This window comes from Scyliorhinus canicula, chromosome 14 (genome assembly GCF_902713615.1).
Source record: "Scyliorhinus canicula chromosome 14, sScyCan1.1, whole genome shotgun sequence".
Classification (NCBI taxonomy): Eukaryota; Metazoa; Chordata; class Chondrichthyes; order Carcharhiniformes; family Scyliorhinidae; genus Scyliorhinus; species Scyliorhinus canicula.
The window spans coordinates 70,786,198-70,812,969 of NC_052159.1; the positions used below are offsets into that span (position 1 = coordinate 70,786,198).

The 26,772-nt window shown below is 45.3% G+C and overlaps 1 protein-coding gene across 1 annotated transcript in view; it reads right to left on the reverse strand.

Annotated features, from left to right (window-relative positions):
* LOC119977336 (PC3-like endoprotease variant B) overlaps positions 1-13,245 on the reverse strand; it is a 1,015,536-nt gene extending 1,002,291 nt beyond the window's left edge. Inside the window, exon 1 of the mRNA XM_038818121.1 lies at positions 12,752-13,245. Within this exon, the coding sequence (XP_038674049.1) occupies positions 12,752-12,846 (95 nt within the window). The 5' untranslated portion in view covers positions 12,847-13,245. The remainder of the gene's footprint in view (positions 1-12,751) is intronic.
* Positions 13,246-26,772: the final 13,527 nt, after the last annotated feature.

Sequence of the window (26,772 nt, forward strand, 5' to 3'; positions counted from 1 at the left end):
AGGTTGTATTGGAAGTCTAGGCCTAATAAGAGTGGCGCGCAGAGTTCGGGCAAAACGTAGAGTTTGAATTTCGAGTAGCTAGCGCCTCGGATTGTGAGTGTCACGGCGGTGCGCCCCTGGATCTGGACCGAGTGGGAGCCTGAAGCGAGCGAGATAGTTTGCTGCACGGGGAAAACGGGGAGCGAACAGCGTCTTACCAGATCTGGATGTATGAAGCTCTCAGTGCTCCCGGAGTCGAAGAGGCATGGCGTTTTGTACCCGTTGATATGGACCTCTGCCATCAAGTTTCGTAGATTCTTTGGTCGTGATTGGTCTAGGGTGACCGCGCTGAATTGCGGGTAGTCGGCGGCTCGATCAGCTGTGCTGGAGTGGCCCCGTGATGACTGCCCTCTGAGTTCATAGTCGAATTCGATTTCTTCTGCAGAGTTGTATGAGCGCTGAGATGCCGATCAGGCCCGTGGATCGCACGTGGCGCGCTGCGAGGAAGATGGCGTCCAAGATGGCGGCCCCCATGAGTTGCACGTGGCCGGCCGCGTGGTGGAGGTTTTCCAAGATGGCAGCCCCCATGGATCGCACGTGGCTGGAGGGGACGGAGTCGGGGCATAGGTCGCAGCGTTTCGGGCCCCGCTTGCCTGCGAGTGAGGGGAGCGATTACTTCGAGTCGCTGGGGAGTTGGAAGCTGGGGCCCTTTTAGCGAGGCACACTCTTGCGTAGTGGCCTTTTCGCCCGCAGCTGCTGCAGGTCACGTTGTGGGCCGGGCAGTGCTGCCGCGGGTGCTGGATCTGGCCGCAGAAATGGCAGGCTGGAGCAGCATAGTGGCTGGCTGGAGCAGCATAGTGGCTGGCTGGAACAGCATAGTGGCTGGCTGGGGCAGCATGGTGGCTGGGCGGCCGCGTAGCACTGGCCTGGGGAATCGCTGGTTGGGGGCCCATGATTGGGTCGCGGGGTCCACGGGGAAAGAGTTAAGGCTGCGGAAGGAGACCTCCATCGTGGTAGCAGCTTCCACAGTCGTTTCTAAGTCCTGGGCCCCCTTTTCCAGCAGTTGTTGGCGCACCTAGTTAGACCTGAGGCCCGCTACAAAAACATCGCGTACCGCCAGCTCCCTGTGTTCAGCCGCGGTAACCGCTTGGTAATTACAGTCATTGGACAAATTATTGAGTTCCCTTAGGAATTCGGCGAGTGATTCAGTAGGCCGCTGGCGGTGAGTCGTGAACACATGGCGAGCGTAAACTTCATTAATAGGCCTTACATAAATTTTATCGAGAACTGCTAGCGCCGCAGTATATGAACTGGCCGCGTTTAGTTGCGTTGAGATTCTGTGGCTCACCCTCACGTGCAGTAGACTTAGCTTCGTTTCGGCTGTGCTCGCTTCTGCCAAGTAGGCCTTGAAGCACCGGATCCAGTGGGAGAAGATTTCTTTAGCCTCTGCATCCTGCGGGTCAAGTTCCAGGCGTCCAGGCTTGAGGGCTGATTCCATAATCGATCTTTACTGTTCTTAAGTCGATTAAATTGATGGAACCATTAATTCACCAGACACATGTTTCCGATATGAATCTAGGCTTTAATCGACTTACTTCAGAGCCAGCCTGTTACCCGTTGATGAACTCGTAGTGAACTCAGGCTGACTCTGGACAAGGGTATTTATACAGCGGCACTAGGGGGAGGAGTCATGGGCGGAGCAAAGGGTGGAGCCCAGTACAAGTTCCTGAGTACTCCCAGAGCTACTCCCCCTAGTGGTAGGATAGCACCACAGCGCTTTACAAAGACAGTGTGAATTATCATATATACACATATATTACATTCACCACAGAGTAATACCTTCATTATTAGTAGCAGGATGGAATATGGACTACTCCTTTGAATGGAAAAAACTGCCAAAAAAACATTACGGTCAACATCAACTAGAATAGAGAGAGGTCTGCTTGATCAACACTCTTCTCATTGGACTCATATCCACTTCATCCACAGTTCATGTACAGCAGTATGTATCATCAAGAAAATGCACTGCAAAAACTCTTCAAATCTACTTTTAAAGAACCTTTAATCCACTACGAGTGAGGAGGTCAAAGGTCTCAACCTCACAGGTTTTGTGAGGGCCACGAAGAATCCAGCACGAGTTGTAGGATAGAAAGAAATAACATTTATTTACAATAATATTTATTTACAATAAGATATACAACAGCAGCAGGAACTCCCTTGCTGCTCACTCCTCTCTAGCTGGTTCCAAACTGGCCAGCTCTATTTATGCAGGAAATTTGCTAATGAGTTCTCACCCCCCCTCATTGGGGAAGCTCATACTCCCTAAGCTAGTGGTAAGCAGGCAGGTTATAACAACAAGAAACTCCAAGTTTCCTTGCAAGTTACAAACAATCCAGATTTGGACCTTCGTCGTAGATTTCTCATTGTTCTCCTTCTACCTTACCAGACTGTTTTTAATTTGAAGGACCACCTTCACCTTTAAAAGGCAACTTAGGAGGGACAATAAATGCTACCTTACCAGGAACAACCTATATTTAGAACAAATTTTCAAAACCTTTAGCTGCTTTTATACAACCTTGACTGGATTGAGGTCTGCATCACATAAGCAACAGTAAAATTCTATCTTTTAGAACTGGTTGCACAATGGATCTGAATTAGATTATATATGATATGAAGCCAGGGGACTGTGTAAAATCACCTCCTGTGGAAAAGTCTACTTGAATCCAAAAGTGAGATTGATGTTTTGACTTCCCATTTGTACCCGTGATTTTGTACTGACATTAAACTGCAATGATTTTATATTGACGCAAGTTCTATAAACAATAGAGTAAAGTTTCCACTTTGGGTCCAACTAGGAAATTGGTCCCAAAACATACAGCCTAGATCACAGTTCAAGGAACAATTAAAAAGAATTTGTACTATAGTCTTCAATACGCCTGAACAATTGGGCAGCGCAAAAGAATGTAATTCTTTCTTCCCATTAATATGGGGCTAATTCGCCGCCCCCCACGTGGCCTGTGAGAATCGCGGGAGGGCCCCCCGACATTTTTTACACCCCCCTGGCGCTCCCCGCGATTCTCCCCCCCCCCCCCGCTTGCCGAATCGCCGCTCGCCGTTTTTCACGACGAATGGCGATTCTCCGAGCCCGATGGGCCGAGCGGCCGGCCGTTCACGATCGCGGCAACCACACCTGATCGGGGGAAGAGCACCACGACTGTGCTCAGGAGGGGACAGGCCCACGATCGGTGCCCACCGATCGTCGGGCCAGAGTCCAAATCGGACGCACTATTTCCCCTCCGCCGCCCCGCAAGAACAAGCCGCCACGTCTTGCGGGGCGGCTGAGGGGAAAGACGGCACCGCGCACGCGCGGATACGTGCCGTTTGCGCGATGACGTCATCCGCGTGTTGGAGCCGGCCAACCTGCGCATGCGCGGCTGACGTCATATAGCCGCCAGCCGCGCGTCATTCGCGGCGCGCGGCCTTGACGCTGTCGTCAAGGCCGCGCCGCCGAGATACCCCGAGCCCCGATGCTAGCCCCGCCGGTGGGGGAGAATCAGGTGCCGGGTGCGGGCTCCGAGGCCGTTGTGAAAGACGGCCTCTTTCACGGCAGCGTCCGCGATTCTCCGCGGGTGCGGAGAATCGCGTCCATGATGTATAGAAGAATGATATGCCGCTGCAATTGTATTAATTCAGATGAAAAATATTCATCAACAAAAATAAGCATTTTTAAAATGTGTCTGTCCTCCACCAGTGACTACCTAATTAAAAATCACGAAAAATAGCTTTTAAAATACTATACTGAACCATTTATTAGTTCCCCCTCTGTTGCATGACATCTAGGCCTAGAGTCCCAATTGGACCGAGATATGCCTTCACACTACTAATAGGCCTCCTTCTTCCTGACCGCCATTAATTGGCTATCCTATGCTTGATTTGATGAGTTGTGATGATGGGGATGGGAGCAGTGGACCACTCAGCTTCCATTCTGCATACCTCACCTCGCCAAAAAAAGTCAAATTCAGCCCAAGGTAAAAGAGTTCGGTTGAAGAAGCATCTTAAGGGAGGAAAGAGAGGTAGAGAGGTTTTATGAAGAAATTCCACAAATTAACACTCTGGAAGGGATGGTTGTCAAAGGAGAGGCTACAGAAATCAGGGATGCTCAAAATATCAGAATCAGAGGAGCACACATATATCTTGGAGGATTGTGTGACTGCAAGGGAGTATGGAAGTAGGATTGGGCGAGGCCATGGAAGGATTGAAAGAATGATGAGAATCTTATAACTGAGACATTGCTCAACACAAAGCCAATGCATATTAGCAAGCACCAAGTGATGAGCAACCGAGACATGGTGCCCATAGGACAGGGAAGCAGAGTTTTGTATGGCCTCAAGTTTATGGAGCATAGAATGTGAGAGGATACTATAATTGTCAAGTCTGCAATTAAAAAGTCATTTGTGAGGGTTTCAGCAACAGATGAGCAGAGGCAAGAGAGTGTCTGATGATATCACAGAGATGGAAAGAAGAGAGGAAGGTTTACACTTATACAATGCCTTTCATAACCATGAGATATCCCATAGCATTGTTCAGCCCAGGACACATTCTGAAGTATATTCAATGTTGTAGTGAAGAAGGACATTTCAAAGTATGGGTCTAAAGCGACTAAGGGCATGGACACCATGTGGGGTGAAGGAAAGGAGGAATGTCCAGAAGGTCAGAGTTAGAGGGAAAAAACTCTGTGGAGAATTGTGCGGTTGGAGAAGGATTACAGAGTTAGAAAGGGGTGAAAGCTGTCAAAAGCTTTAAACACAAGGATGAGAATACAGCCATTTCACCTAGTTTTTTTTGTCTTGATCATCTCTTAGTTCCGCCTATTTGTATATCCTTTATTCTTCTTTTCTTTAAGCACCGATCAAACTATTTCCTAAATGTTGACGTGGTCTGCACTTTATTCATTAAGTCTGATAACACATTCTCCAGTCTCAAAACGCTCCGTATGAAAAATAGTTATTCCAGGTCTCTGCCCTAATTCTTTCACACAAAAGAAGGACTCACATGTAAAGTGTGTTTCATGACCACCAAATATCTCAAAGTGCTTTACAGCCAACAAAGTCCTTTGTGAAACATAGCGGGCTGGATACTCCGTTTCTAAGATTAAGTGTTGACGCTAACGCAGAATTTGTGGACTTTCACGACAGCAAAACTGGCACCACGCCTGAACTGATTCTGTTACTGTGGAAGGGCTAGCACCGGCGTGGAACACAATCGGTTCCAATGAAAACGGTCCATGGACAGCTGGTTATAGACTGCGTCAGATTTTACTTTCCATTGACTGGGGAAATATTGCCAACATTTGTAATTTCAAGCAAAGTGAAAGCAATAGTGAGCCTAGGAAATGAGGCTCCAAAATGTACTTGAACGATCATTCTGTGAACTCCAGGAGAAAGCAGATCAGACGCAGTGAAAAATCAACTGCTGATTCATAATGACAACATTTCATGCTTCTGACTGACAGATTCCTGCCCCGAAACCTTGTAGCACAGAGCCAAATGATTATAAACTGAATTTACTCCTAAAAGTACATCCTCAGCTAAATGTGCAAACCATCTATCACATAAATACATGCCACGTTTGTGTTATAGTGTAAGAATCAAACTGGATGCCCTTTAACTTCAGGATGTTTGTGAGGTCAAGATTAATACAGCCATGTGGAAGGTCTGGAATAATAATAATCTTTATTAGTGTCACACGTAGGCGTACATTAACACGACAATGAAATTACTGTAAAAATTCCGAAGTCGCCACACTCGCCTGTTTGGTTACATTGAGGGAGCATTCAGAATGTCCACTTCACCTAACAGCACATCTTTCGGGCCTGTGGGAGGAAACCCGAGCACCCGGAAGAAACCCACGCAGACAAGGGGAGAACGTGCAGACTCCGCACAGTGACCCAAGCTGGGAATCGAACCTGGGTCCCTGGCTCTGTGAAGCAACAGTGCCAACCACTGTGCTACCGTGGAGGTCAGAAGCTGGCCGTTAGGGTTGTTGTTGTTCTTGAACATCAGAGGGGGCTCGTTGATGTAGGCAGGGTTTGGAACCCTAGTTGTATTATTTGCATGCAATTTAAGTTAAAGGAAAACTAAATCAGTCACATAATAAAGCTTGTTGTCATAAAATCCATTCACGTATAACTCGTAAGTGGAGTTGTCGCCAAATTAACAACCCTTTTGTGGTCATGGTAACCACTAAAACATAGGCTAACTGGTGGAACGTTGGTAGAAAGTATTAAGGAAATGCTACAGATAATGGGATTGGTCTCCTTGGAGCAGTAAAGGTTAATAATAATTGTTTATTGTCACAATTAGGCTTTAATGAAGTTACTGTGAAAAGCCCCTAGTCGCCACATTCCGGCGCCTGTTCGGGGAGGACGGTATGAGAACTGAACCCACGCTGCTGGCATTATTCTGCATTACAAGCCAGCTATTTAGTCCACTGTGCTAAACCAGCCCCTAAAAAACGGTGATCTATAATTTTACATTCTTTTTGAGCATAGAATTCACCCTAAAATTCAATTGAACATTTTTAGCATTGACATTATCTGAAACCTCAGTGGCAGAGATTATAGCCGCTGTTTAATTTGGTTGACTACCAGGTAGCAAAGGCCCAAAACAATAGCGATTGTCATGATAGACCAGCAAGCCTAAAGATTTTAACTCTCAGGCCTCAATCAGCACATTCCAGGTTCCCTGACTAAATCTAGCAGGAGGTGGCAGTTTGAAAATGGGTAGGGTGCACAGTGTTGTCCAGCAAGAGGAGTCCACTGCTGAGGACCAAAGAAGCAGAAGAGGAATGGCCGCAGGTACTTGGATTTGTCAACAAAGGAATTGGGAGAGGAGTGGGCCAGTGAGGCAATCGTGCTCCTTAGGAAAATTAACAACAGTTCAAAATTGTACCTTTTGGGAATCTCCTGGTCCAGGATCCTCTTCCTGCTAGGAGCTAAAAATACAATTACTTTCCTACTTGTGCCTGATTTGTATATTTAAAGGATAACGAGAGTGGCTTCTGAGGTGTAGCCCCTGGAGTTATTGAGAAAGACAGGTTAAAATCAGAGTTTGAGGGATCGGTATGAGATTTTGTAAGAATCTCATGGGATATTCTAAATGCCTGGCCACCCAGTTTACACCAAGCAGAACGGGTTAAAATTGACATTATCCATTCTGAAAATTACAACATAAAATTCTCTTATAAAAACAGGAAAAATCAAGTGTATCACCCTGGACTAAAAAAGTCAGTCAAGGTATTCCTGTTCCTCACTGCTATTCAGTGATACCTTGTGAAACATAGACATATGTGACACAATTGGCTCAGTTTATGATTCTCCTATAGGTTTAATAGCCTTCAGTTTTGTTGTGACAAATCTTTAAGAATAGTCAATTGCAGGATGTACCAGAAATCTCTCAATGCCTTCAATCTATTTCTTGGTATGAGTCAGCATTGGCAGCTTGGGAAGGTTAAGGGAAAGATTGATTTTGAAAACGAAACAATTTACTTGGGCTTTTTCCAATAATGAGAAATATAACTGCAAAGAATGCAGAAGCAAAATAGAGTTCATGAACATCAGTGACTTACAACAATTAACAAATGATATCTCATCAGCTGACAGCAAGGATATTTCAGTAATGCATGTTTACATGTTTCTTGTAGCTATTTAAACTGTATGGCTGAGAATGGATTCATCATAAAAAATCAGCAATTCTATTTGTGTTGAATTTGCCACCTCTGAGCAATCCGAGTTTTAAATAAATAAAAATGACTTAACATAATGTGCATAAATGATGGAGAAATGTTTTTAAGCTTATAAATTTTAAGCCTTGAAGAAGAAATATACTTGTGAGGCTTTGGTATTTCCTTGAACTTGATTTTATTGTTGACGTGTGACCATTTACGATCATAAGTTTGGACATATTTCAATGAGATTGCGGGTGTGATTCAGCAGACAATTAAGTCCGCTTTTGGCAAGGTGTTTCTTGGTGGCTGCAGCACCGAGATTCACCCCACTATTCAACGGCACGTTGCCGTTTATTTTGGTCTCAGGGAGTTTCTCCCTGCTGAGGCCACACTCAGAGAGATTTCCGGTTGGCAAGCTGATCCTGCCAGCAGGAACAGTGGGGCACCAGTTTTGATCGGCAGCCCCATCTTCCCCCCACCCCATCTTTCAGCAACCCCCCCCCCCCCGTTTTATTGACCCCCCCATCAGCCCTCAAACTTGTCAAGGTATCTGGGATACCTTCCCCTTAACCCCCCCCCCCCCCCCCCCCCCCCCCCTGCAGTGGGCAAGGCCCACTCATGTCCAAGCCCTGACAGTGCTGACTTGGCACTTGGGCACCCTGGTGCAGCCAGCCAGGCACCCTGGCAGTACCGAGGTGACCAGGTGCCATGAGTGCCAGGGTACTCCTGTGCCCTGTTCCCGACCACCTAGGAGTCTCCGATGGCCTGAGAGACCCTCCAAGGTGCCATTACACCTGGTCGATGTTTGTCTAGACCAGTACTAAACAGCGCTCTGACAAGTGTAATGATATGTATACATGTAGACAAATAAAGGGTTAATTATTACATCTCAGGGTAACACAACCACTAGAGACATCACTAGTTCCCACTATAAATATGAGCTCAGAAGATCTTGGGTACTTCTCACCAGGAAATTCTAGACAGTAGAGTGTAAGAGAGATAGATCACAGCACAGATAAAACAACACGTGTAGTTTAAATTAGTTATTACTTTAATATAGATTACTTGGGGGGGGGGGATACAAACAATTAAGGTCCATATAATCATCGTTGATTTGTCATATAATCCCATCTGGTTCACTTATACCCCTTCAGGAAAGGAATTCTGCCATCCTTACCAGGTCGGGCTTACATGTGACTCTAGACTCACATCAATGGTTGACTCTTAACTGCCGTCTGAAGCCACTGAATTGGTATCAAACAACCACAGGAAAGGCAAAAAGAAATGAAACCAGACAGCATCGACCTAGGCACTGGAAATGACAATGGCACAACCAGGCCCGTCGACTCTGAAAAGCTTCTTACATCTGGGTGCTTGTGCCGAAATTGGAAGATCTGTCACACTGATCAAGCAAAAACCTGGCATGGTCATCCTCATGAATCACACCTTGCAGGCAATGTCCCAGACACCATCATCGCTATACCTGTGTATGTCCTATCATTTGCCTGCCAGCCTAAAAAAATTAGTTTGGACAGGAAAAGGCCCTGAATTGGGGCAAAGTAGGCTCCCCTCCACCCCTGGGGCCCTGCCTGCCCCATCACAAATTGTCAGGCAGGATCATAGAGGGAATACCCTCCATGCAATTTCACGCTCCCCCCACCTCAAAACCTGCCGGGAGGTTGGTTGGGCATGGGGGGATAAAATTCTCATCGTGGTCATCACTACCGGCTTTTAATTCCACTGGGAGGGGTACATGGAGGGGGATTCATTCATCTGCTGAGTGAGGGCACCAATTGAGATTCAATTTACCCATGTTTAACTCAAAGACATGGGGCGGGATTCTCCGTCAGCCAATGGCGAAATCGGGAAAGGCGATTGGGTGGAGAATCGGCTCCGATGGCAAAATCGCAGCAGGCACCAATTTGACAGCAAATCGCAATGTTCCAGCACCTCGAAAGCGGTGTCAATGCATTCCGGAATGCACGTATAGTAGACACTGTTTGCATATCATTAGCAGCCTCGACCCGGTATTCTCCAGGGCATCCGCGGTTCTCCGCCTCCGATGGGCCAAGTTCCCTACAGCGCGATTCACTTGTGCTTTTAAAAATCGTGAAACCGGCATGGCAGCTGCTGAGGAAGAGAGAGTTTATGGAAAGTGCCGAGCAACGCCAGAGGGCTTCTGCCTGGGCCAGGGTGAGTTGCCGGGCGGGTGGCCTGGAGGTGGGCTGTCGGTTCAGGATGGACAGGCATGGGAACACCATTGCCGCAGCCTGCAAGGCAGGCATGCAACTGCGCACACTACTAACAGCCCACTTTGAACTCAGTGTCACGGGTCATATAGGTATCATCCCAGGTGCCCTCTGGCCCAGCTGAGCCATCAGCTGTATGGGCACGCTTCAACATAACCAGTGCCATCTTGTTGGCTGGGATGAGTGTGTGTGGGGAGTGTAATGTGTATGTGCGGCTGCAGCTTGTCAGCCTCCCGCGTGTCAATCACGGACCGGCGAATCCCGCATCATTTTCAATTGGAATCAATTGTGTTCCACGCGGCACCGGTGCTAACCCCTTAATAGTATCGGAATTGGTCCAGCTTTGGCGCCAGTTTTTCTGTTGTGGAAGTCCATGAATTCTGCATTGGTGTCAACACTTGTTCTCAGAAACGGAAAATCCCATCCACGAGACTTCATTGAATCCAATGCTGAAGTCTCTTAGGGCATTTCTCCAAACTGTGAGTTCACCTCATGCCACAGGGACAGAAGATAAACAGGTTAATTAATGGTGGAATATTGGTTGTGGTTCTTATCGCAACCTCATACCTTCATGGTCAATTTTACGGATAACAACATTTTATTTCCAATTTTTAAAACTAAATTCATAGCTAGAATTTTACAACCTTTCCTCCAACGCAACAGTAGGTGTAGCTTACTGTTATTTTCCTCTCGTATTTTACCAACTGTGGGATAGGTAGTGGATGCTGCACCTTTGGACAAATGGAGGCGCTTAAGTAGCCTACCAAGGGCCTCTTCCTGCTGCCCCAGTATTCCAGCAGTGGGTGTTGGGTGGGCCCATGCCACATGTGAAAGGAACCAGGAATACTCTGCACACCATTGGGGTGGAGTGGAAGGAGGTCCCTCCTGCCCACTCATTTATGGAGGGCTGCCCTCACAAGAACCCTCTCCAGCCCTTACTAAGGACCTACCTGACAGGACCCAGTGAAGCACTCCACTCTCTTATCCCCAGACTTACTGCTTCTGGTTTGATCCTACTGCTCTTGGTGGCACTGCTGAGATTGAAGAGCTGCAGGTCCTTTGATGAACTGGCAGCTCTTGGATGTGTGGTTTCTTAGGAGGGATGGGGGAGGGACAAAATACATGACCTTGGTCAACCAATTGCCTTGAGGACCACAAAATCAGGTGTGATTTCCAGGGCCGGCAAAGATGGACTTACACCTGGCTTTCCAACCGGTAGGTGGACCACCAGTTCTGTGCCAAATCTTGCCCCATATTATGGTGAGATTTGAATTCTTTGGATTACTAGTGCTGGGAAATACTGGTCCAGTAACATGTCCTCTCCACAACCATACCAACACCTATCTTCCTGAGGTTTGTCCTCATTCATTCAAGATGAAAGAGTGAGATTAAAGCAAGGGCTGCTGTAAACAATTTAATATGTTGAGTACACTATTTTCACATTTTCTTTCAATCCTTCCATAAATAAGTATAAAATGAAATATGGATAAGATGAAGCAGCATAAAGGTCAATAGAGGGAGCTCCAATAAGGTGCTCAGTAGGTCAGTCACAAAGGAGGCAGTACCCTTGATAGAAAGAGGGTCTGAATAATTAAGAAGTTGATGTACTGACAGTATCTTATATGAATGTTAAGTGTTTTTTTTCACATTTTCATTACTGCTATTTGAAATATCTTTAATGATCAGATTTATTATTCTCTATGATGTGGACTGCAGCAGATTAGCAGAATAACTGTGCCTGTGTGCACTGTCCTGCCCTTTACTACCTGGCTGGAGTGAAACCTGTATCCTTGTCTTTATGAGTTTCAGTTTATGCTCTATCGCCGAACACTTCCTGCTTTAGCTCACCTTCGTCACATCAAACAAGGTATTTATGCAAATTAAGGTAGGTTGGCTGATTCATTTTTAAACACTTTGTTAGTGAAAAAAAAAACAAATAGCAGAGTTTTCTGAACCTGTCCAGCCTGTCATATATCATTTCTTTTCTATTGCTAAAGCAGCGCAACAGCGAGAAAGTTTGTTTTGAATAAGGAACCAAATGAGTCAGAATTTCTGGGTTATTCAGAATAAGATTGAGACACAAATCTTAATGCCATAGCTTTGTTCACATGATTACAAATTGACAGTGTTTTGCTTTTAGGGTTCAGTTCTTTCATAATTAACTACTTTTTAACCATAACTTCTGTTTTTGAGGAACAATCAGATGACCTATGCTCAGGCCAGAACCACCCCTCCCCCACCCCCACACCACCCCCAATTAACTCATCTGCTTTCTTCACTCATCAAAAGATGGGACTCATATTTCTTCAATTTGTCACCTCTTTCTTTCTTGAGTGGTGGCTGCCTCCACTTAGCATTTCCCCACATCCAAGGTGGGTAGCATGGCATGTGAAAAATCATACGACCATAACATATGGCATCTGATTCTACCACATAACACAATTATCTACATCATATTTCAATCTTGACGACCAGACTTGGAGACTTAAACAAAAGCTTATACTGAAGTAAAAAAAAATGAAACCTTTGGGACAGGTGACTGCTTTCCAACACAAAATACTACACAGCAGGTATTAACTCGAGTTACTATAGTTATCATTTTTTTTAAATGATAAGGTATAATGTTGTATGACAAATCTAGAAAGCAATAAATTATGAGGCAAACTATTAGAAGCAGAAATAATAGTAATTTCTAACAGCTTTTTAACAGCTAGGTATAATCAATGTTAATGTTTAATAAATAACATTTAAATGAGTTCTTTTCTTGTAAATCATAGCTTTTGAAAATAGTTTTCTACCTTTGATGAATATTTCTCGAGAGTCTGGAAGACAGAAAGAAGCTTGCTGAAGAAGGTGCAAAACGCCGGTTGAATGAAATTTGATCCACAACCATGAGGGTAAGATCCTTAACGTTGACGTTGCATAGCTGGTTATTTGTTCTTATAATTTAGTACCTGCCCACTTTTGTTATAGTTTATAATTGGCAATGAATGCACAGTGGAATAAAAGATTCCTCCAAATTGGTCTGTAAATCGGTAATGAATGCTGCAATGACATTAACTATAGGCGACTCCTGTGACTAACTTTACCTGTCACCACTGCAGCCGCTTCTCACTCACTCTGATGAAATAATCAATTCTTGGCACTTTCTCTGATTGTTGAAGAAAATAATAAAGTTGAGAATGCAAGACAGCAGGTACAATCATCTTACACAATCTCCCCTTCAGTAACATGATGTCAACTACATTCAAGGCACATTCCAGTTGTACAAAGTGTCTCATTCCCCCACTTACTCCTCACCACACAAAAACCATTCAGGAAATAAGAATAGACAGGTACTAAAGTTGTTATTCATGCTGTTTACTCTGGAGGAGTAACTTGTGTATTTAACATGTTGATTTTAAGTTGATTGTTGAAGTGACTGTAGAATATTAAACACTACAAAGTTGGATCTCCAAACATTCACTTGAAGGCTAAATTTTGCGACCCCCAGCGTAATGGGGCCAGAATTGCTACTCCGAGGACGATAAATTCGGCAAAAGTGCACTGAACTAATTGCCGGCACATTATTGTCAGCCTATTTGAATAATAAGCATGAGCTCCCCACGTAGGTTTGGCTTCCCTCTTGAAGAAAGGAAATGTGGAAAAAATAGCCAGAAGTTCAAATTTAAAGGCCATTTAAAGACAAATGGCTGCATATAGAATTAATACCATTCCTACAGTGCAGAAGGAGGCCATTTAGTCCATTGAGTCTGCACCGACCCTCCGAAAGGGCACATTCCCTAGGCTTACTCCTGTACCCAATACATTGATAAACTTTGGACTGTGGGAGGAGAACCCGGTGGAAACCCATGTAGACACGGGGAGAAAGTCCAGACACCGCACAGTCATCCAGGTCCCTGGTACTGTGCCACCGTGCCGTCCTTATATGGGACATTTAATACAGGTTCAAAATAGATATTTGTCAGCCTTTATGAACATTAGGCAGGAGTGAGGGGGGGGGGGGGGGGGGGAAGGGGGGGGAGATACAGGTATGAATTGGCAGGCAAAAAAGAAGTGAAGATAAATGACAAGATGAAGCCTGGACAAGTGACAGAGTGTCACAGCATATGACTTGTTTGATGGCCAGCGGGGGCATACATACTTGAATGTGATCAGTGCAATGAGAGTTGCCTTAATTAGCAACTGTAAGGAAGCAGTGCAGAATGTCTATGAGAAACTGATGGGGAGGTGCTATAATCTGTGTAGAGGTTGAAGATGGAATTCCTTCAGAAACATGACAAAGTATAACTGTAAGATAAAATATCCATGATTGCCTGTAAACACTTATTACCTGCCCATAGCAAGCTCTCAAAGACTTTACAGCTCTATCATTTTATGTATAATCCATATTTCAGCAGGGCCCAACATTCAATGTGCTATATACAATTGAAACCACAAGTAAATCTTCCAAGAGCTTCAGACATTAAGGCTGGGATTCTCCATTCCTGAGTCTAAGTGCTCCCACTATCCAAGAATCGCAGCACGTTTGCTTTGCCGCTGGGAGCACGGTGAAGAGCGATGTAAAATATGTCAATTTACTGCACACTGGCCATGTGCATCTTGACCAAGTCCCGGATCCCAAGGTGTCTGATTCACTGGTGTAGGGATTAGCATTATGAGGCTGACAAGCTGAAGCAGCTTTTAAGTTCACCACACAGCCCACACTCCCATTGCAGCCAATAAGATGACTGGGAAAAGACCTGCTCCCAGATTTCGGGATGCTGACATCAACAGGATGCTGGATGCTGTTGAGGAGCAGGGAGGCTCCCTCATCCCCAGGGTAAGGTGGAGATAGAAGCCATCAATAATGACCAAAGTCTGGGATGAGATGGCAGATGCAGTGAGTGCTGCCAGCCTCACCAAGAGGACTGGCATGCAATGCCACAAACAGATGAACGACCTCCGAATAGCTCAGATAAGTAATCACCTGCGTACTCTTTGCATCACTCCTGTCCTTGACCCCCTCATATCTGACTCCAATCCCCTGGATGGCAGTAATACCCCACATTCCTGTATGCCCCTCACAAAATACCCTCCAGGAACCCCCGAAACATGCCCTGTCCTCTTTGATCAGCAGCCTTGCCCACACATTCCACCGGCTAGAACTCCCCCCTACCAAACTAACTGGCGTGCCAGTGTCTCACTATGTCCTTTATGTGTCCCCAATGATAAAGTTGACCATAATCGGAGAGAGCATCAGGAGACAGGTGGGGGCATCCCAGATATATGCTCTCCTTTGAAGAAACGGCCATGGAACTTGCGGGAAAGGCCAAGGAGAGCAGTGGCTGACAGGGAGATTGGCATGCGGCAAGGAATTGAGAGCCCAATACAAATCTGATGTTTCTATCTCAAGTGAGTCTATCATCTCTCATGGTCCTATCCTTCCCAAGATCTGACCTCATGTGTTTTGTCTTCCAGGACCCCATCAGATGAGGTTGGGCCATCCATGGTTGCAGCCCCTCACCTCTCTCCAGACCCTCAGAACATATTCATCTTGTAATATCATGTGTCTCTAAGCTAAGAAACCGGTGTGCAGGCAAGTCCGACATATGGGGATAACCAAGTGACGTGTGCATTTTCTGGGAACCTAGCTGCAGTGTAATGTGGAGCCAGGGTTTAAGACAGAGGTTATGACACAGAGCTTGTCAGATTTTCTGGCCAGGTCCGGGATGGATGGGATCAAACGATTTGATAATAATGGGCGAGCCAGACCGGCAGGGTCTGGAGACTTCGAGTGATCCTGAGAAGTGGGTTAACTCGTGAGGCAGTTACTCTGAGCGTGACAATGTGCCAGGGAATGGTCCAGTGCATGGGACCTTTGTTTGGAATCAATTTTGCTCATCCCGTGCTTCCTCCAGTGTGGAACTATGTATTTTTTTTATGAGCCTGCCTCTTTGCTCTTGAGTGCTTATTGGAAGGGAAAGGGCAGGCCCCTTGGCTGTTCTATCTTCGAGAACAAAGAGGCAGACTCATAACAAAATGCGGTTAAATTGATGGATCCCTGCAGAGCTATAAAAATAAACTATCTGATTCAATGCTTTGAAGTTCCAGCAAACTATCAATCATGATGTTTTTAGCAAGCAATGAAGTGTGAATTTTAATGTGAACAATCCAATTTGAAGCATTCAGTCTTCTGGTCATATGCCGGTGTCTTCAGTACTTCAAAAGGTATGAAATTGACTGTGTGAAAACCACTTCAAACGTTTTCACCACTTTAAAGTCATTACTTTCACTTTATCTCACAGACCTTTAAACATGGCATACTGACAAACCTTTTAAAAGGTTTAGGGGTGCAGTTGAGAACATTGTCACTTTAATATTAGGGATGTGTATTTATGAGATAATGAGTGACTGTCTAAATGGTATAGGGGCACTTTATTATGGAAAAAATGTAACTGTTAGATACTGATTAACTTTTTGATGGCTGCAGATGGGGAGAGCAGCCAAAGGAGCCCCATGCCAAGGAAGACTGCTGTCCTGAGCCCCACCAGCCCAGCAAAGCCCTCCTGGCCCCCTCTCCCAGGAAGGACCACCCTCGGCACCCTGGCAGCAATTGTTGAGAGAGAGGTACTTACCGCATTCATACCCCTTGGACTGCAAGCTGCCAGATGCATGCTCCTTAATACTTGCACCAACTTACGCTAGAGGGACTCTCGCCTGTGGGGTGGCTGGAGTATGCCACTTGGCTTGTGAATGGTGTCCTGCCCGCCAATGACATGCAAATAAGCTCTAATGAGTTATTTGCCTGGTCCCGCCGGGTTAGGGTGGGAAGCTCCTCTGGGCTGTTGGGAAACGTGTTCATGCTGGCAGGGTGGGCATGGAGATTCGCGACCGGTTTGTCGCTCAGAGTGAATCCCAATTTTGCTCTGCCGAGGGATTCTCTGACTAATTGCCTTTCCCGATTTCAGTGTTGCCTGATGGAATACTCCACTGTTTTGTTGAGCTTAAATTCCACCATCTTCCATGGTGTGATTTGAACCAGGATCCCCAAAGGATTACCCTGAATCTTTTGATTACTAGTCTAGTGGCACTGGCACTTTTTCATTTATTTTAAATTATCATGAAAGCATATTCTAGAATAGGAAATTTGACAGCTAATAGAGATAGACATAAAAATGATTGTTCCTTAAAACAAAGCTCAACACAGGGTGGATAGGTCACTTGGTTCTGTTGTCCAAGAGCACCTAAGGCTTTTGAAAGGAGTCGTGTGGGAGATAGCAGATCATTGTCGCCACTATTTCCTTACTGGTGGCACACACAAGAAGCAACTTTATATGAGTTTATTACGATGAAGGTGGATTGTGCTTGGCCAGCCTGACTGCTTCGATCTTGCACATCTGTTCTTGGTGTCTTGACAAGTCAAGACAACTGGAGATCTGCTTGATTCCAGTGGATGATCTGAAGCATCGTCTGTGCCTGTGCTGATGGACTTTACCTCTGTCGCCACTGCTGTGCTGTGATGCTTTGAATATAACTAATGGAATGCCAGTACCACTAAAGGGGTACGTCAGAGCTAGTTCCTTTTGCAGCTGAATGGATAATTGCATCTTGTCCTTGACACTTGCCCAGCTCTCACCTGTGTCTCCACGTATCTACTTGTGCATGGCAGTGGTCACACTCCTGTATCTGCACCAGTTCTCACGTCAAACTGTCCCCATCAGAAGAGGTCACCCCCAATGGTGATAGCAGCTCATTTACCATCCTGAGGTCCATTTGGTCTTTCCTGATTTCCTGAGAGGAGCCAAAATTTGGCTGCAACTCCAGTCTCCTCGTCCCCTTTTCGCTCTGGCTCTGGGCACTCAAAAACAAGGCGATGGAATGCAGGACAGCACAAATACCTAGTGTACGATAAATGAGCTGCTGGGTTTGGCCCGCCATGACTGTCCCAGTCTCTTGATGAAGGAAACCATGGACTGTGAAGAGCAGATGATCACAATTCTCATGATCTGAGTGGATTCCTCCACTGTGTGCATGGTGCCAGTGTGATGGTGCCAATCCTAAGGTGCCAGTGCCATGGTGCCAGTCCTGTGCTCCTCCAATTCCCAGAGTCTCTGACAGGTGCCCATGTGACTGAGATTTGTGTGGATCTCTTACTGCCGAGTCATGCGTATCCATTAAAGTGCTTGTATCCCACTGGGAATAATGATGTGGTGCTCACCCTCTGAGCCCTCGTACTCCTCCTGAGAGTATCGGTCCTCGGAGCTGTTTGTCCTGTGAGAGAAACAAAACAACAGGAAAATGAAGGACATCATCATCATTTGAGTTGAGTTCAGAGGGACAGGCTTACTCAAAACAAAGACTCACCATCGGTTGATGGTTGTCAGTATTTGAACCTTAGCCTCTTCAACATTGAGATGCATCGTCCTCCCTGACATCTGCAAGCCTCCACAGTCAAAACAATTGGCATTTCCCTACTGCCTCCCAAGCAGCTGCCCTCCCCTCCACACTACCCACGCCTCTCACCTTCAAGACTATTTGGGGGAGAAATCTTTTGCTTTGATCTAATGGGTGCCCACCTTCAGCCTTGGCCCTTTCCCTGGCATTTATGCCCTCTTCTACCAAAAAATGGGCACTGCAAAGTCTATGCTGTGCCACAAATATGCCCTCACCTGTGTGGCCAATATGAACTTTGTCAGGGGCCAACTTTTCACAATGCTCCTTGGCAACTATCAAGTGCTTCAGTTCCTGAAACCTGCTATTCATAGGGAAATGAATCAGCTGCATTGAAATGTTCTTTCGTCTCCAAAGAATGTCCTGAATGATTCACAGCTGGCACAATATCCACATTTACAATCAATCTCTTAGCTGCAGGTGCTGCAATTTTTCAATTGTCCAATGACAACTTATGACAAAGTATGATTTCTGGTGTAGCTCCACAATCCTATGCCAGGGATGTCTTTAAATGGATGGCCATGACCGCATTCAGGTTCATAGCCTGCGCCTGGACATCCCAACTTTTTACTCCTGATTGGGTGAGCTTCCTATTGTTATTCTCCGCTATGGTCGACTGTCCACCTGGAAGCCATTAATTTCCTGCGAGATGCATTATCAGGCATCTGTCAAAGACTGGGGTGGGAGTCAGTGGTGCATGCACTTCTGGGCTGGACTCCAACACCTCCCCCCCCCCCACCTTCCGCCCCACCACCGCCACCAGGCAGTGTTAAATTGGGTCCATTATCTTGCAAAACAATTTAGCCTCAATTAATTAATTAATCAATTTTATAAATTAAAGTACCCAATTCTTTTTTTTTCCAATTACGGGGCAATTTCACGTGGCCAATCCACTTACCCTGAACATCTTTGGGTTGTGTGGGTGAGACCCACGCGAATACGGAGAGAATGTTCAAGCATCAATAAATTTATTAACTGAAGAGTCTTTACTTGGCGAGTATAAATAACATGACACGACTTCATTAGAAGTCACGTATTTTGACCCTGGACAACATCTCAACTCGTTTCCAGCAGGAATTAGAGAATTAGGATGAAAGTTCCCATTGGTGATTCATTCCGTGTGGTTTTGGGGCAAGTTAGTTTCATTATCACATGCTGCCGTGACTGCCCATCATGCTCACTTCATTGCTAACCTAGTCAGATGTTACCTGCTCTTTCATAGGGAAGACGCCTGGGTTCAAATTTTCAGATATCGCAACTATGGAGTTGAGTTCAGCTAATATATTTAGAATCCCCTTCCACTGTCGATTAAGTAAGGTTGTAATATTTCAGAATTAATTGATTTGCTCCCTCTGAGATGACTTGTACGATCTTCCTTTCCAGTCATGGCTGCTAAAAGTCTTTGTCTGATAGTTCCAAAGTTATTATTCAGTTTGTTACAGCGCGATTTTAAAAAATGATCAGCACAGGGCACAAGCAATTGTCCCGGCAGTTCTCTTATTCTTATATTTGCATTTGTTCTCTCAGTATATCCATAACTTTAAATAATATTATTGAGCAAATATCAATAGTAATTACTTCAGATGATACTAAATATAGCTAAAATGTAATTATATATCGCAACAGTTCACCATGTACTTGTCATCGCTTTCCTGTTGTTATTGAAGATGATTGTTTTTTTCTTGCAGTGAGTCATCCTTTGTGTGTCCTGATGAGATGGGAGATCCTGATTGCAGAATTGTCTAGCTATCCACAATGTAGTCAAGATGAATTGTCTTATTTTGTTGGGGCTGCCAATCTTTACAACTTGCCTTTTGTCCTTTGCTGCCTATATTGTTTTCTTTTCAAAGTAAATAACACTGCTATATGAGATTGCTCCCCAGGTAGTTCTTTCTTGTGCACTTTTCTCCCAGCCTGTGGTGGTGGACATATCACATTTCCTGAGGTTCACTTTTAAGAATCCTTGAACACCTTGGCCTACTTCACAGGCAATGTCCAAGTTTAAGTTGTGAAAACATGGTCACTTTAAGTATTTAATCGTCAGGGACCTGTTTATTGGCGGGAGGTTTGCGGGCCTGGGGGAACTGGAAGATAAATTTGGCCTTCCCCAGGGGAACATGTTCAGATACCTGCAGGTAAAGGCGTTTGCTAGGCGGCAGGTAGAGGGATTCCCTTTGCTGCCCTCGCAGGGGACGATGGACAGAGTGCTTTCGGGGGTGTGGGTAGGAGAGGGGAAGGTGTCTGACATCTATAAGGTAATGCAGGAGGTGGAGGAGTCGTCAGTGGAGGAGCTGAAGGCTAAATGGGAGGAGGAACTCGGGGAGCAGATAGGGAATGGGACTTGGGCGGAGGCCTTGGAGAGAGTCAACTCCTCCTCCTCATGTGCGAGGCTTAGTCTCATCCAATTTAAGGTGCTGCACCGGGCCCATATGTCCGGGACTAGGATGAGTAGGCTCTTCGGGGGTGAGGACAGGTGCACCAGATGTTCGGGGAGTCCTGCGAACCACGCCCATATGTTCTGGGCATGCCCAGCACTGGAAGAATTCTGGAAGGGGGTGGCGGGGACGGTGTCGAGGGTGGTTGGATCCAGGGTCAAACCAGGGTGGGGACTCGCGATTTTTGGGGTTGGGGTGGAGCCGGGAGTGCAGGAGGCGAAAGAGGCCGGTGTCCTGGCCTTTGCGTCCCTAGTAGCCCGTCGAAGGATTCTGTTACAATGGAAGGATGCAAGGCCCCCAAGCGTGGAGACCTGGATCAGTGACATGGCAGGATTTATAAAATTGGAAAAGGTCAAATTTGCCCTGAGAGGATCAATACAAGGGTTCTATAAACGATGGCAGCCTTTTCTGGACTTCCTGGCTCAGAGTTAGGTAACTGGGTCAATAGCAGCAGCAACCCCGGGGGGGGGGGGGGGGGGGGGGGGGGGTGCATTATTGTAGTGTTTATTCTGTAACTTTATAGTGTGTTAATTTGCGTTGTTGTTAAAATGCTGGGTTGTTCATGGGGATGGGGCGAATGTATATGATTGTTAATATTATTGTTATTTTCGGTATTTTACTAAGGTGCGTTATTGTTGTATAAAATCAAAATTTCTCAATAAAAATTATTTTAAAAAAAAAGTATTTAATCGTCACTCGTATGTATTACATGCTCACTGTATCTGAACTGGACTCTGATCATGAGTGCTTCAATTCCAGACATTTCTGCTATTTGAAGTACCTCAGTGTTGAACATATTTTCCTCCCAATTGATGTCCATTCCAAATGCATTTCATATGGAATCTGTCCAACTATTTATTATGTCTGGACTAGATTTTTAAAAATCTTTTTAAAAATAAATTTAGAATACCCAATTAATTTTTTCCAATTAAGGGGCAACTTAGCGTGACCAATCCGCCTACCCTGCACGTCGTTGATCTTTGGGTTGTGGGGGCGAAACCCATGCAAACACAGGGAGAATGTGCAAACCCCACACGGACAGTGACCCAGAGCCAGGATCGAACCTGGGACCTTGGCGCGGTGAGGCAGCTATGCTAACCACTACGCCACCGTGCTGCCCTTGTCTGGAGTAGGTTGTCCGTGTCTCACATATTTGTCTTTGTATACAGCTTTGTGTACAGCAAATTTTGTTATTTTCTCCACAACCTCTTGTATAAACAGGCAAATGCTGAGCTCGTTCTCACAGTCCTGTTTGCCACATTGCTGTCAATGTAGACATTTGCCTTTGACTAGGTCCCTCATGGGAAACTTATAAAGAAGGTAACTTGATAAGGTGGATTCAAAATTGGAGACAGAGGGTAATGACAGGCAGCTGCTTTCGTGACTGGAAGCCAGTGTCCACTGGCGTACCACAGGGATCTGTGCGAGGTTCTCTATTGTATGTCATTTATATAAATGGCATAGTTAGGGCGTAGAATCAGTAAGTTTTATGGATCACACAAAGATTGGCCAGGTGGTTAACAGTAAAGTCGATTGTCTTGGGTTACAGGAAGAATAGCTGGGATGGTCAAATGGGCAGAAAAATTGCTGAAGGAATTTAACCCTGAAAAGTTTGAGGTAATACTCTTTGGAAGGAGTAATTTGACAAAGTAGTATTCAATGAGTGGCATGACACTGGGAAGTTCCGAGGAACAAAGGGACCTTAGCATGTTTGTCCATAGATCTCCAAAGACCGAAGGGCAGGTTAATAGGGTTGTGAAAAAGGCAAATGGGGCACTTACCTTTGCAATCGAGGCATAGATTACAAAAGCAGGGAGGTCATATTGGAGTTGTATAGAACTTTGTTGAGGCCACAGCATCTCTGTGAGCATCTCTGGTCAGCATATTATAGGAAGGATGTGATTGCACTGGAGGGGTTGCAGAAGAGATTCACCAGGGATGGAACATTTAAGTTATGAAGAAACATTAGATAAGCTTGAGTTGTTTTTGCTAAAGCAGAGATGATTGAGGGGCGACCTAATCGAGGTCTACAAGATTATGAAGGCTGTAGACAGGGTAGATAAGGAGAAGCTGTTCCCCTTTGTTGAAAAGTCAGTTATGAGGAGACACAAGTTCAAGGTAGGGGGAGGTGATTTAGGGCAGATGTGAGGAAAATCCTTTTACCCAGAGAGTGGCGACGGTTTGGAATGCACTACCTGGGAGGGTGGTACAAGCGGGTTGCCTGACATCCTTTAAAAAGTACCTGGGTGAGCACTTGGCACATCATAACATTCAAGTCTATGGGCCAGGTGCTGCCAAATGGGATTAGGTAAGCAGGTCAGGTGTTTTTTATTCTTCGGTGCAGACGCAATGGGCCGAATGGTCTCTTCTGAACTGTATTATTCTGTAATTTCTGGAAATTGTGTTTACAAGCTAGGTGACTTATGGACAGAGTTTTGTTATTGTTAGTTATAACAAGTGGAGTATAGAATTTGGGTAGCGTTGGTGGAGTATCTCCGTTTTCCTTAAGTTGATTATTTTCCTGTCAGAACAATCAAGGGAATATCATTTCCTTTGATATTTCCATCAAGGCAGTTATTATTTGTGCACTTGATAAAGGGTGGTCGGCGATAGACATCACCCCTCGCATCTGGATATCAGCCCACATGCGACCCTCACCTATTTTGCGTGACAATGATGCAGATACAGAAGTGTGACCGCTGCCATGCACAAGTAGCTATATGGAACCACAGGTGAGAGTTGGGCAAGTTTCAAGGACAAAATGCAGTTATCTATTCAGCTGTGAAGTAGGATGCAAAAGGAACTACCTCTGACATAGAGGCCCCAGAGAGCATGCCTATGACCAACCAGAGGGCTTGTGCATGGTCAGTCAGTCGGAGTGAGATTTCAGCCAGAGTGAGGGTATTGAGAATTTAGAGCTGAGTGGGAATTCGTGCTGAGGGGAAAGAGATGCTCATCATCAGGTGGAGAGGAGAGCAGGATTGCGAGGGAGACTCGAGGGCAAGTCAGACATAGAACAAAATCGAACCATAACGTCGTAGCCAGCAGGTAAGTGATTGGCTGGTGACTGATAAATAGTTTTTCTTTTCTTTTTTCTCTTTTTCTTTTGGCATTGTAGTTGTTGTTGTAAGTTATATATCAGCATATAGGTACCACAATATAGATAAAAAATGTGATGAGGTTCTGAAAGCTGAATTTAGGGAGTTAAACTAAAAATTAGGACCTCACCAGTGCCACGTGCTAGTCAGAGTAGGAATGTCAGGATAGATAAGATGAATATGTGGCTTGAGAGATGGTGTAAGAGGGAGGGATCCTAATTCCTGGGACATTGGAACCGGTTCAGGGGGAGGTGGGACCAGCACAAACCCGACAGACTGCATCATGGTAGGAGTGGAACCAATGTCCTCGGGGAGTGTTTGCTTCTGCTGCCGAGGAGGGTTTAAACTAATGTGGCACAGGGTTGGGAAACCAATGCAGGAAGTAAAGTGTGGACAGAAACAAAAGGCAGAAAGGGGAAAAGTGAAAAGCAGAGAAACCAAAGTCAAAAATCAAAAAGGGCCACAGTACATGAGAGACTGTGGAGAACTCCGTGAATGTCCAGTAAGGCTGAGAGAAATAAAACACAGGGAGAGGGTACAAAACATGACCGGTCTGAGAAAGCAGGGCAAAGTGCAAAGGAAGTCTAGATTAAACTACATTTATTTCAATGCAAGATGCCTGATCGGCAAGGCAGATAAACTCAGGGCATGGATGGGTATGTGGGACTGGGATACAATAGCATTTACTGAAACATGGCTAAAGGAGGGGCAGGACTGGCAGCTCAATGTTCCAGGGTACAGATGCTGGAGGAAAGATAGAACAGGAGATAAGAGAGGAGGGGGAGTTGTGTTTTTGATTATGGAAAATATCATGGCAGTATTGTGAGGGGTTATATCCGAGAGTTTGTCCACTGAGTCTATGTGGGTAGAACTGAAATATAAGAAGGGAGAGATTGTATTACAGGCCCCCAAATAGTCAGCGGGAAATTGAAGAGCAAATATGTAAGGAGATTACAGATAGCTGCAAAAAAACTAGGTGGTAAGAGTTTGGGACTTTAACTTTCTCAACGTTGACTGGGACAGCCATAGCATTAGGGGCTTGGATGGAGAGAAATTTGTTGATTGCATTCAGGAGAGAATTCTCATTCAGTATGTGGATGGCCCGACTAGAAAGAGGGCAAAACCTACCTACTCTTGGGAAATAAGGAAGGGCAAGTGACAGAAGTGTTAGTGAGGGATCACGTTGGGACCAGTGACCATAATTCCATTAGTTTTAAGATAGCTATCGGGAATGATAGGTCTGGCCCAAAAGTTAAAATTCTAAATTGGAGCAAGACCAATTTTGATGGTATTAGGCAGGAACTTTCAAAAGTTGATTGGGGGAGTCTGTTGGCAGGCAAAGGGACGGCTGGTAAGTGGGAGGCTTTCAAGTGTGTTACCCAGGGTTCAGGGTAAGCACATTCCTTTTAGAGTGAAGGGCAAGGCTGGTAGAATTAGGGAACCCTAGATGACTCAGGATATTGAGGCCCTGGTCAAAAAGAAGGAGGCATGTGACATGCATAGGCTGCTGGGATCACGTGGATCCGTTGAAGATTATTGATGTTGTCGGAATAGATTTAAACGAGAAATCAGGAGTGCAAAAAGGGGACATGAGATTGCTTTGGCAAATAAGGCAAAGGAGAATCCAAAGAGCTTCTACAAGTATATAAAAGGCAAAAGAGCAACTCGGGAGTGAGTAGGGCCTCCTCAGGATCTACAAGGTCACCTATGTGCGGATCCACAAGGGATGGGTGAGATCTCAATGAATATATCTCATCGGTATTTACAGTTGAGAAAGGCATGGATGTTAGAGAACTTGGGAAAATAAATAGTCACATCTTGAGGAGTGTACATATTACAGAGAAGGAAGTGCTGGAAGTCTTAAAGCGCATCAAGGTAGATAAATCCCTAGGACCCAATGAAATATATCCCAGGACATTGTGGGAGGCTAGAGAGGAAATTGTATGTCCCCTAGCAGAGATAATTTAATCAGCGACAGCCACAGGTGAGGTGCCTGAAGATTGGAGGGTAGCAAATGTTGTGCCTTTGTTTAAGAAGGGCCGCAGGGACAAGCCTGGGAACTCTAGACTGGTGAGCCTAACGTCTGTGGTGGGTAAGTTGTTGGAAGATATTCTGAGAGACAGGATCAAAGGCATTTAGTGAGGCAAGGACTGATTAGGGATAGTCAGCATGGATTTGTGAGTGGAAAATCATGTCTCACAAATTTGATTGAGTTTTTTGAAGGGGTAACCAAGAAGATAGATTAGGGCAGTGCAGTTGACATTGCCCACATGGACTTTAACAAGGCCTTTGACAAGGTACAGCATGGTAGGTTGTTACATGAAGTGAAACCTCACGAGATCCAGGGTGAGGTAGCCAATTGGATACAAAATTGGCTTGACGACAGAAGACAAAGGATGGTTATAGAGGGTTGGTTTTCAAACTGGAGGCCAGTGACTAGCGGTGTGCCTCAAGGAACAATGCTGGGTCCACTGTTATTTGTTATTTATATTCATGATTTGGATGAGAATTTAGGAGGCATGGTTAGTAAGTTTGCAGATGACACCAAAATTGGTGGCATTGTGAACAGTGAAGAAGGTTATCTCGGATTGCAACGGGATCTTGATCAATTGGGATAGTGGGCCGATGCACGGCAGATGGAGTTGAATTTAGATAAATGTGAGGTGATGTATTTTGGTTGTTTGAATCAGGGCAGGACCTACTCAGTTAGTGGTCAAGTGTTGGGGAGGGTTAAAGAACAAAGAGATTTAGGCATACAGGTTCATAGCTCCTTGAAAGTGGAGTCACAGGTGGACAGGGTGGTGAGGGAGGCGTTCAGCATGCTTGGTTTCATTGGTCAGAACATTGAATACA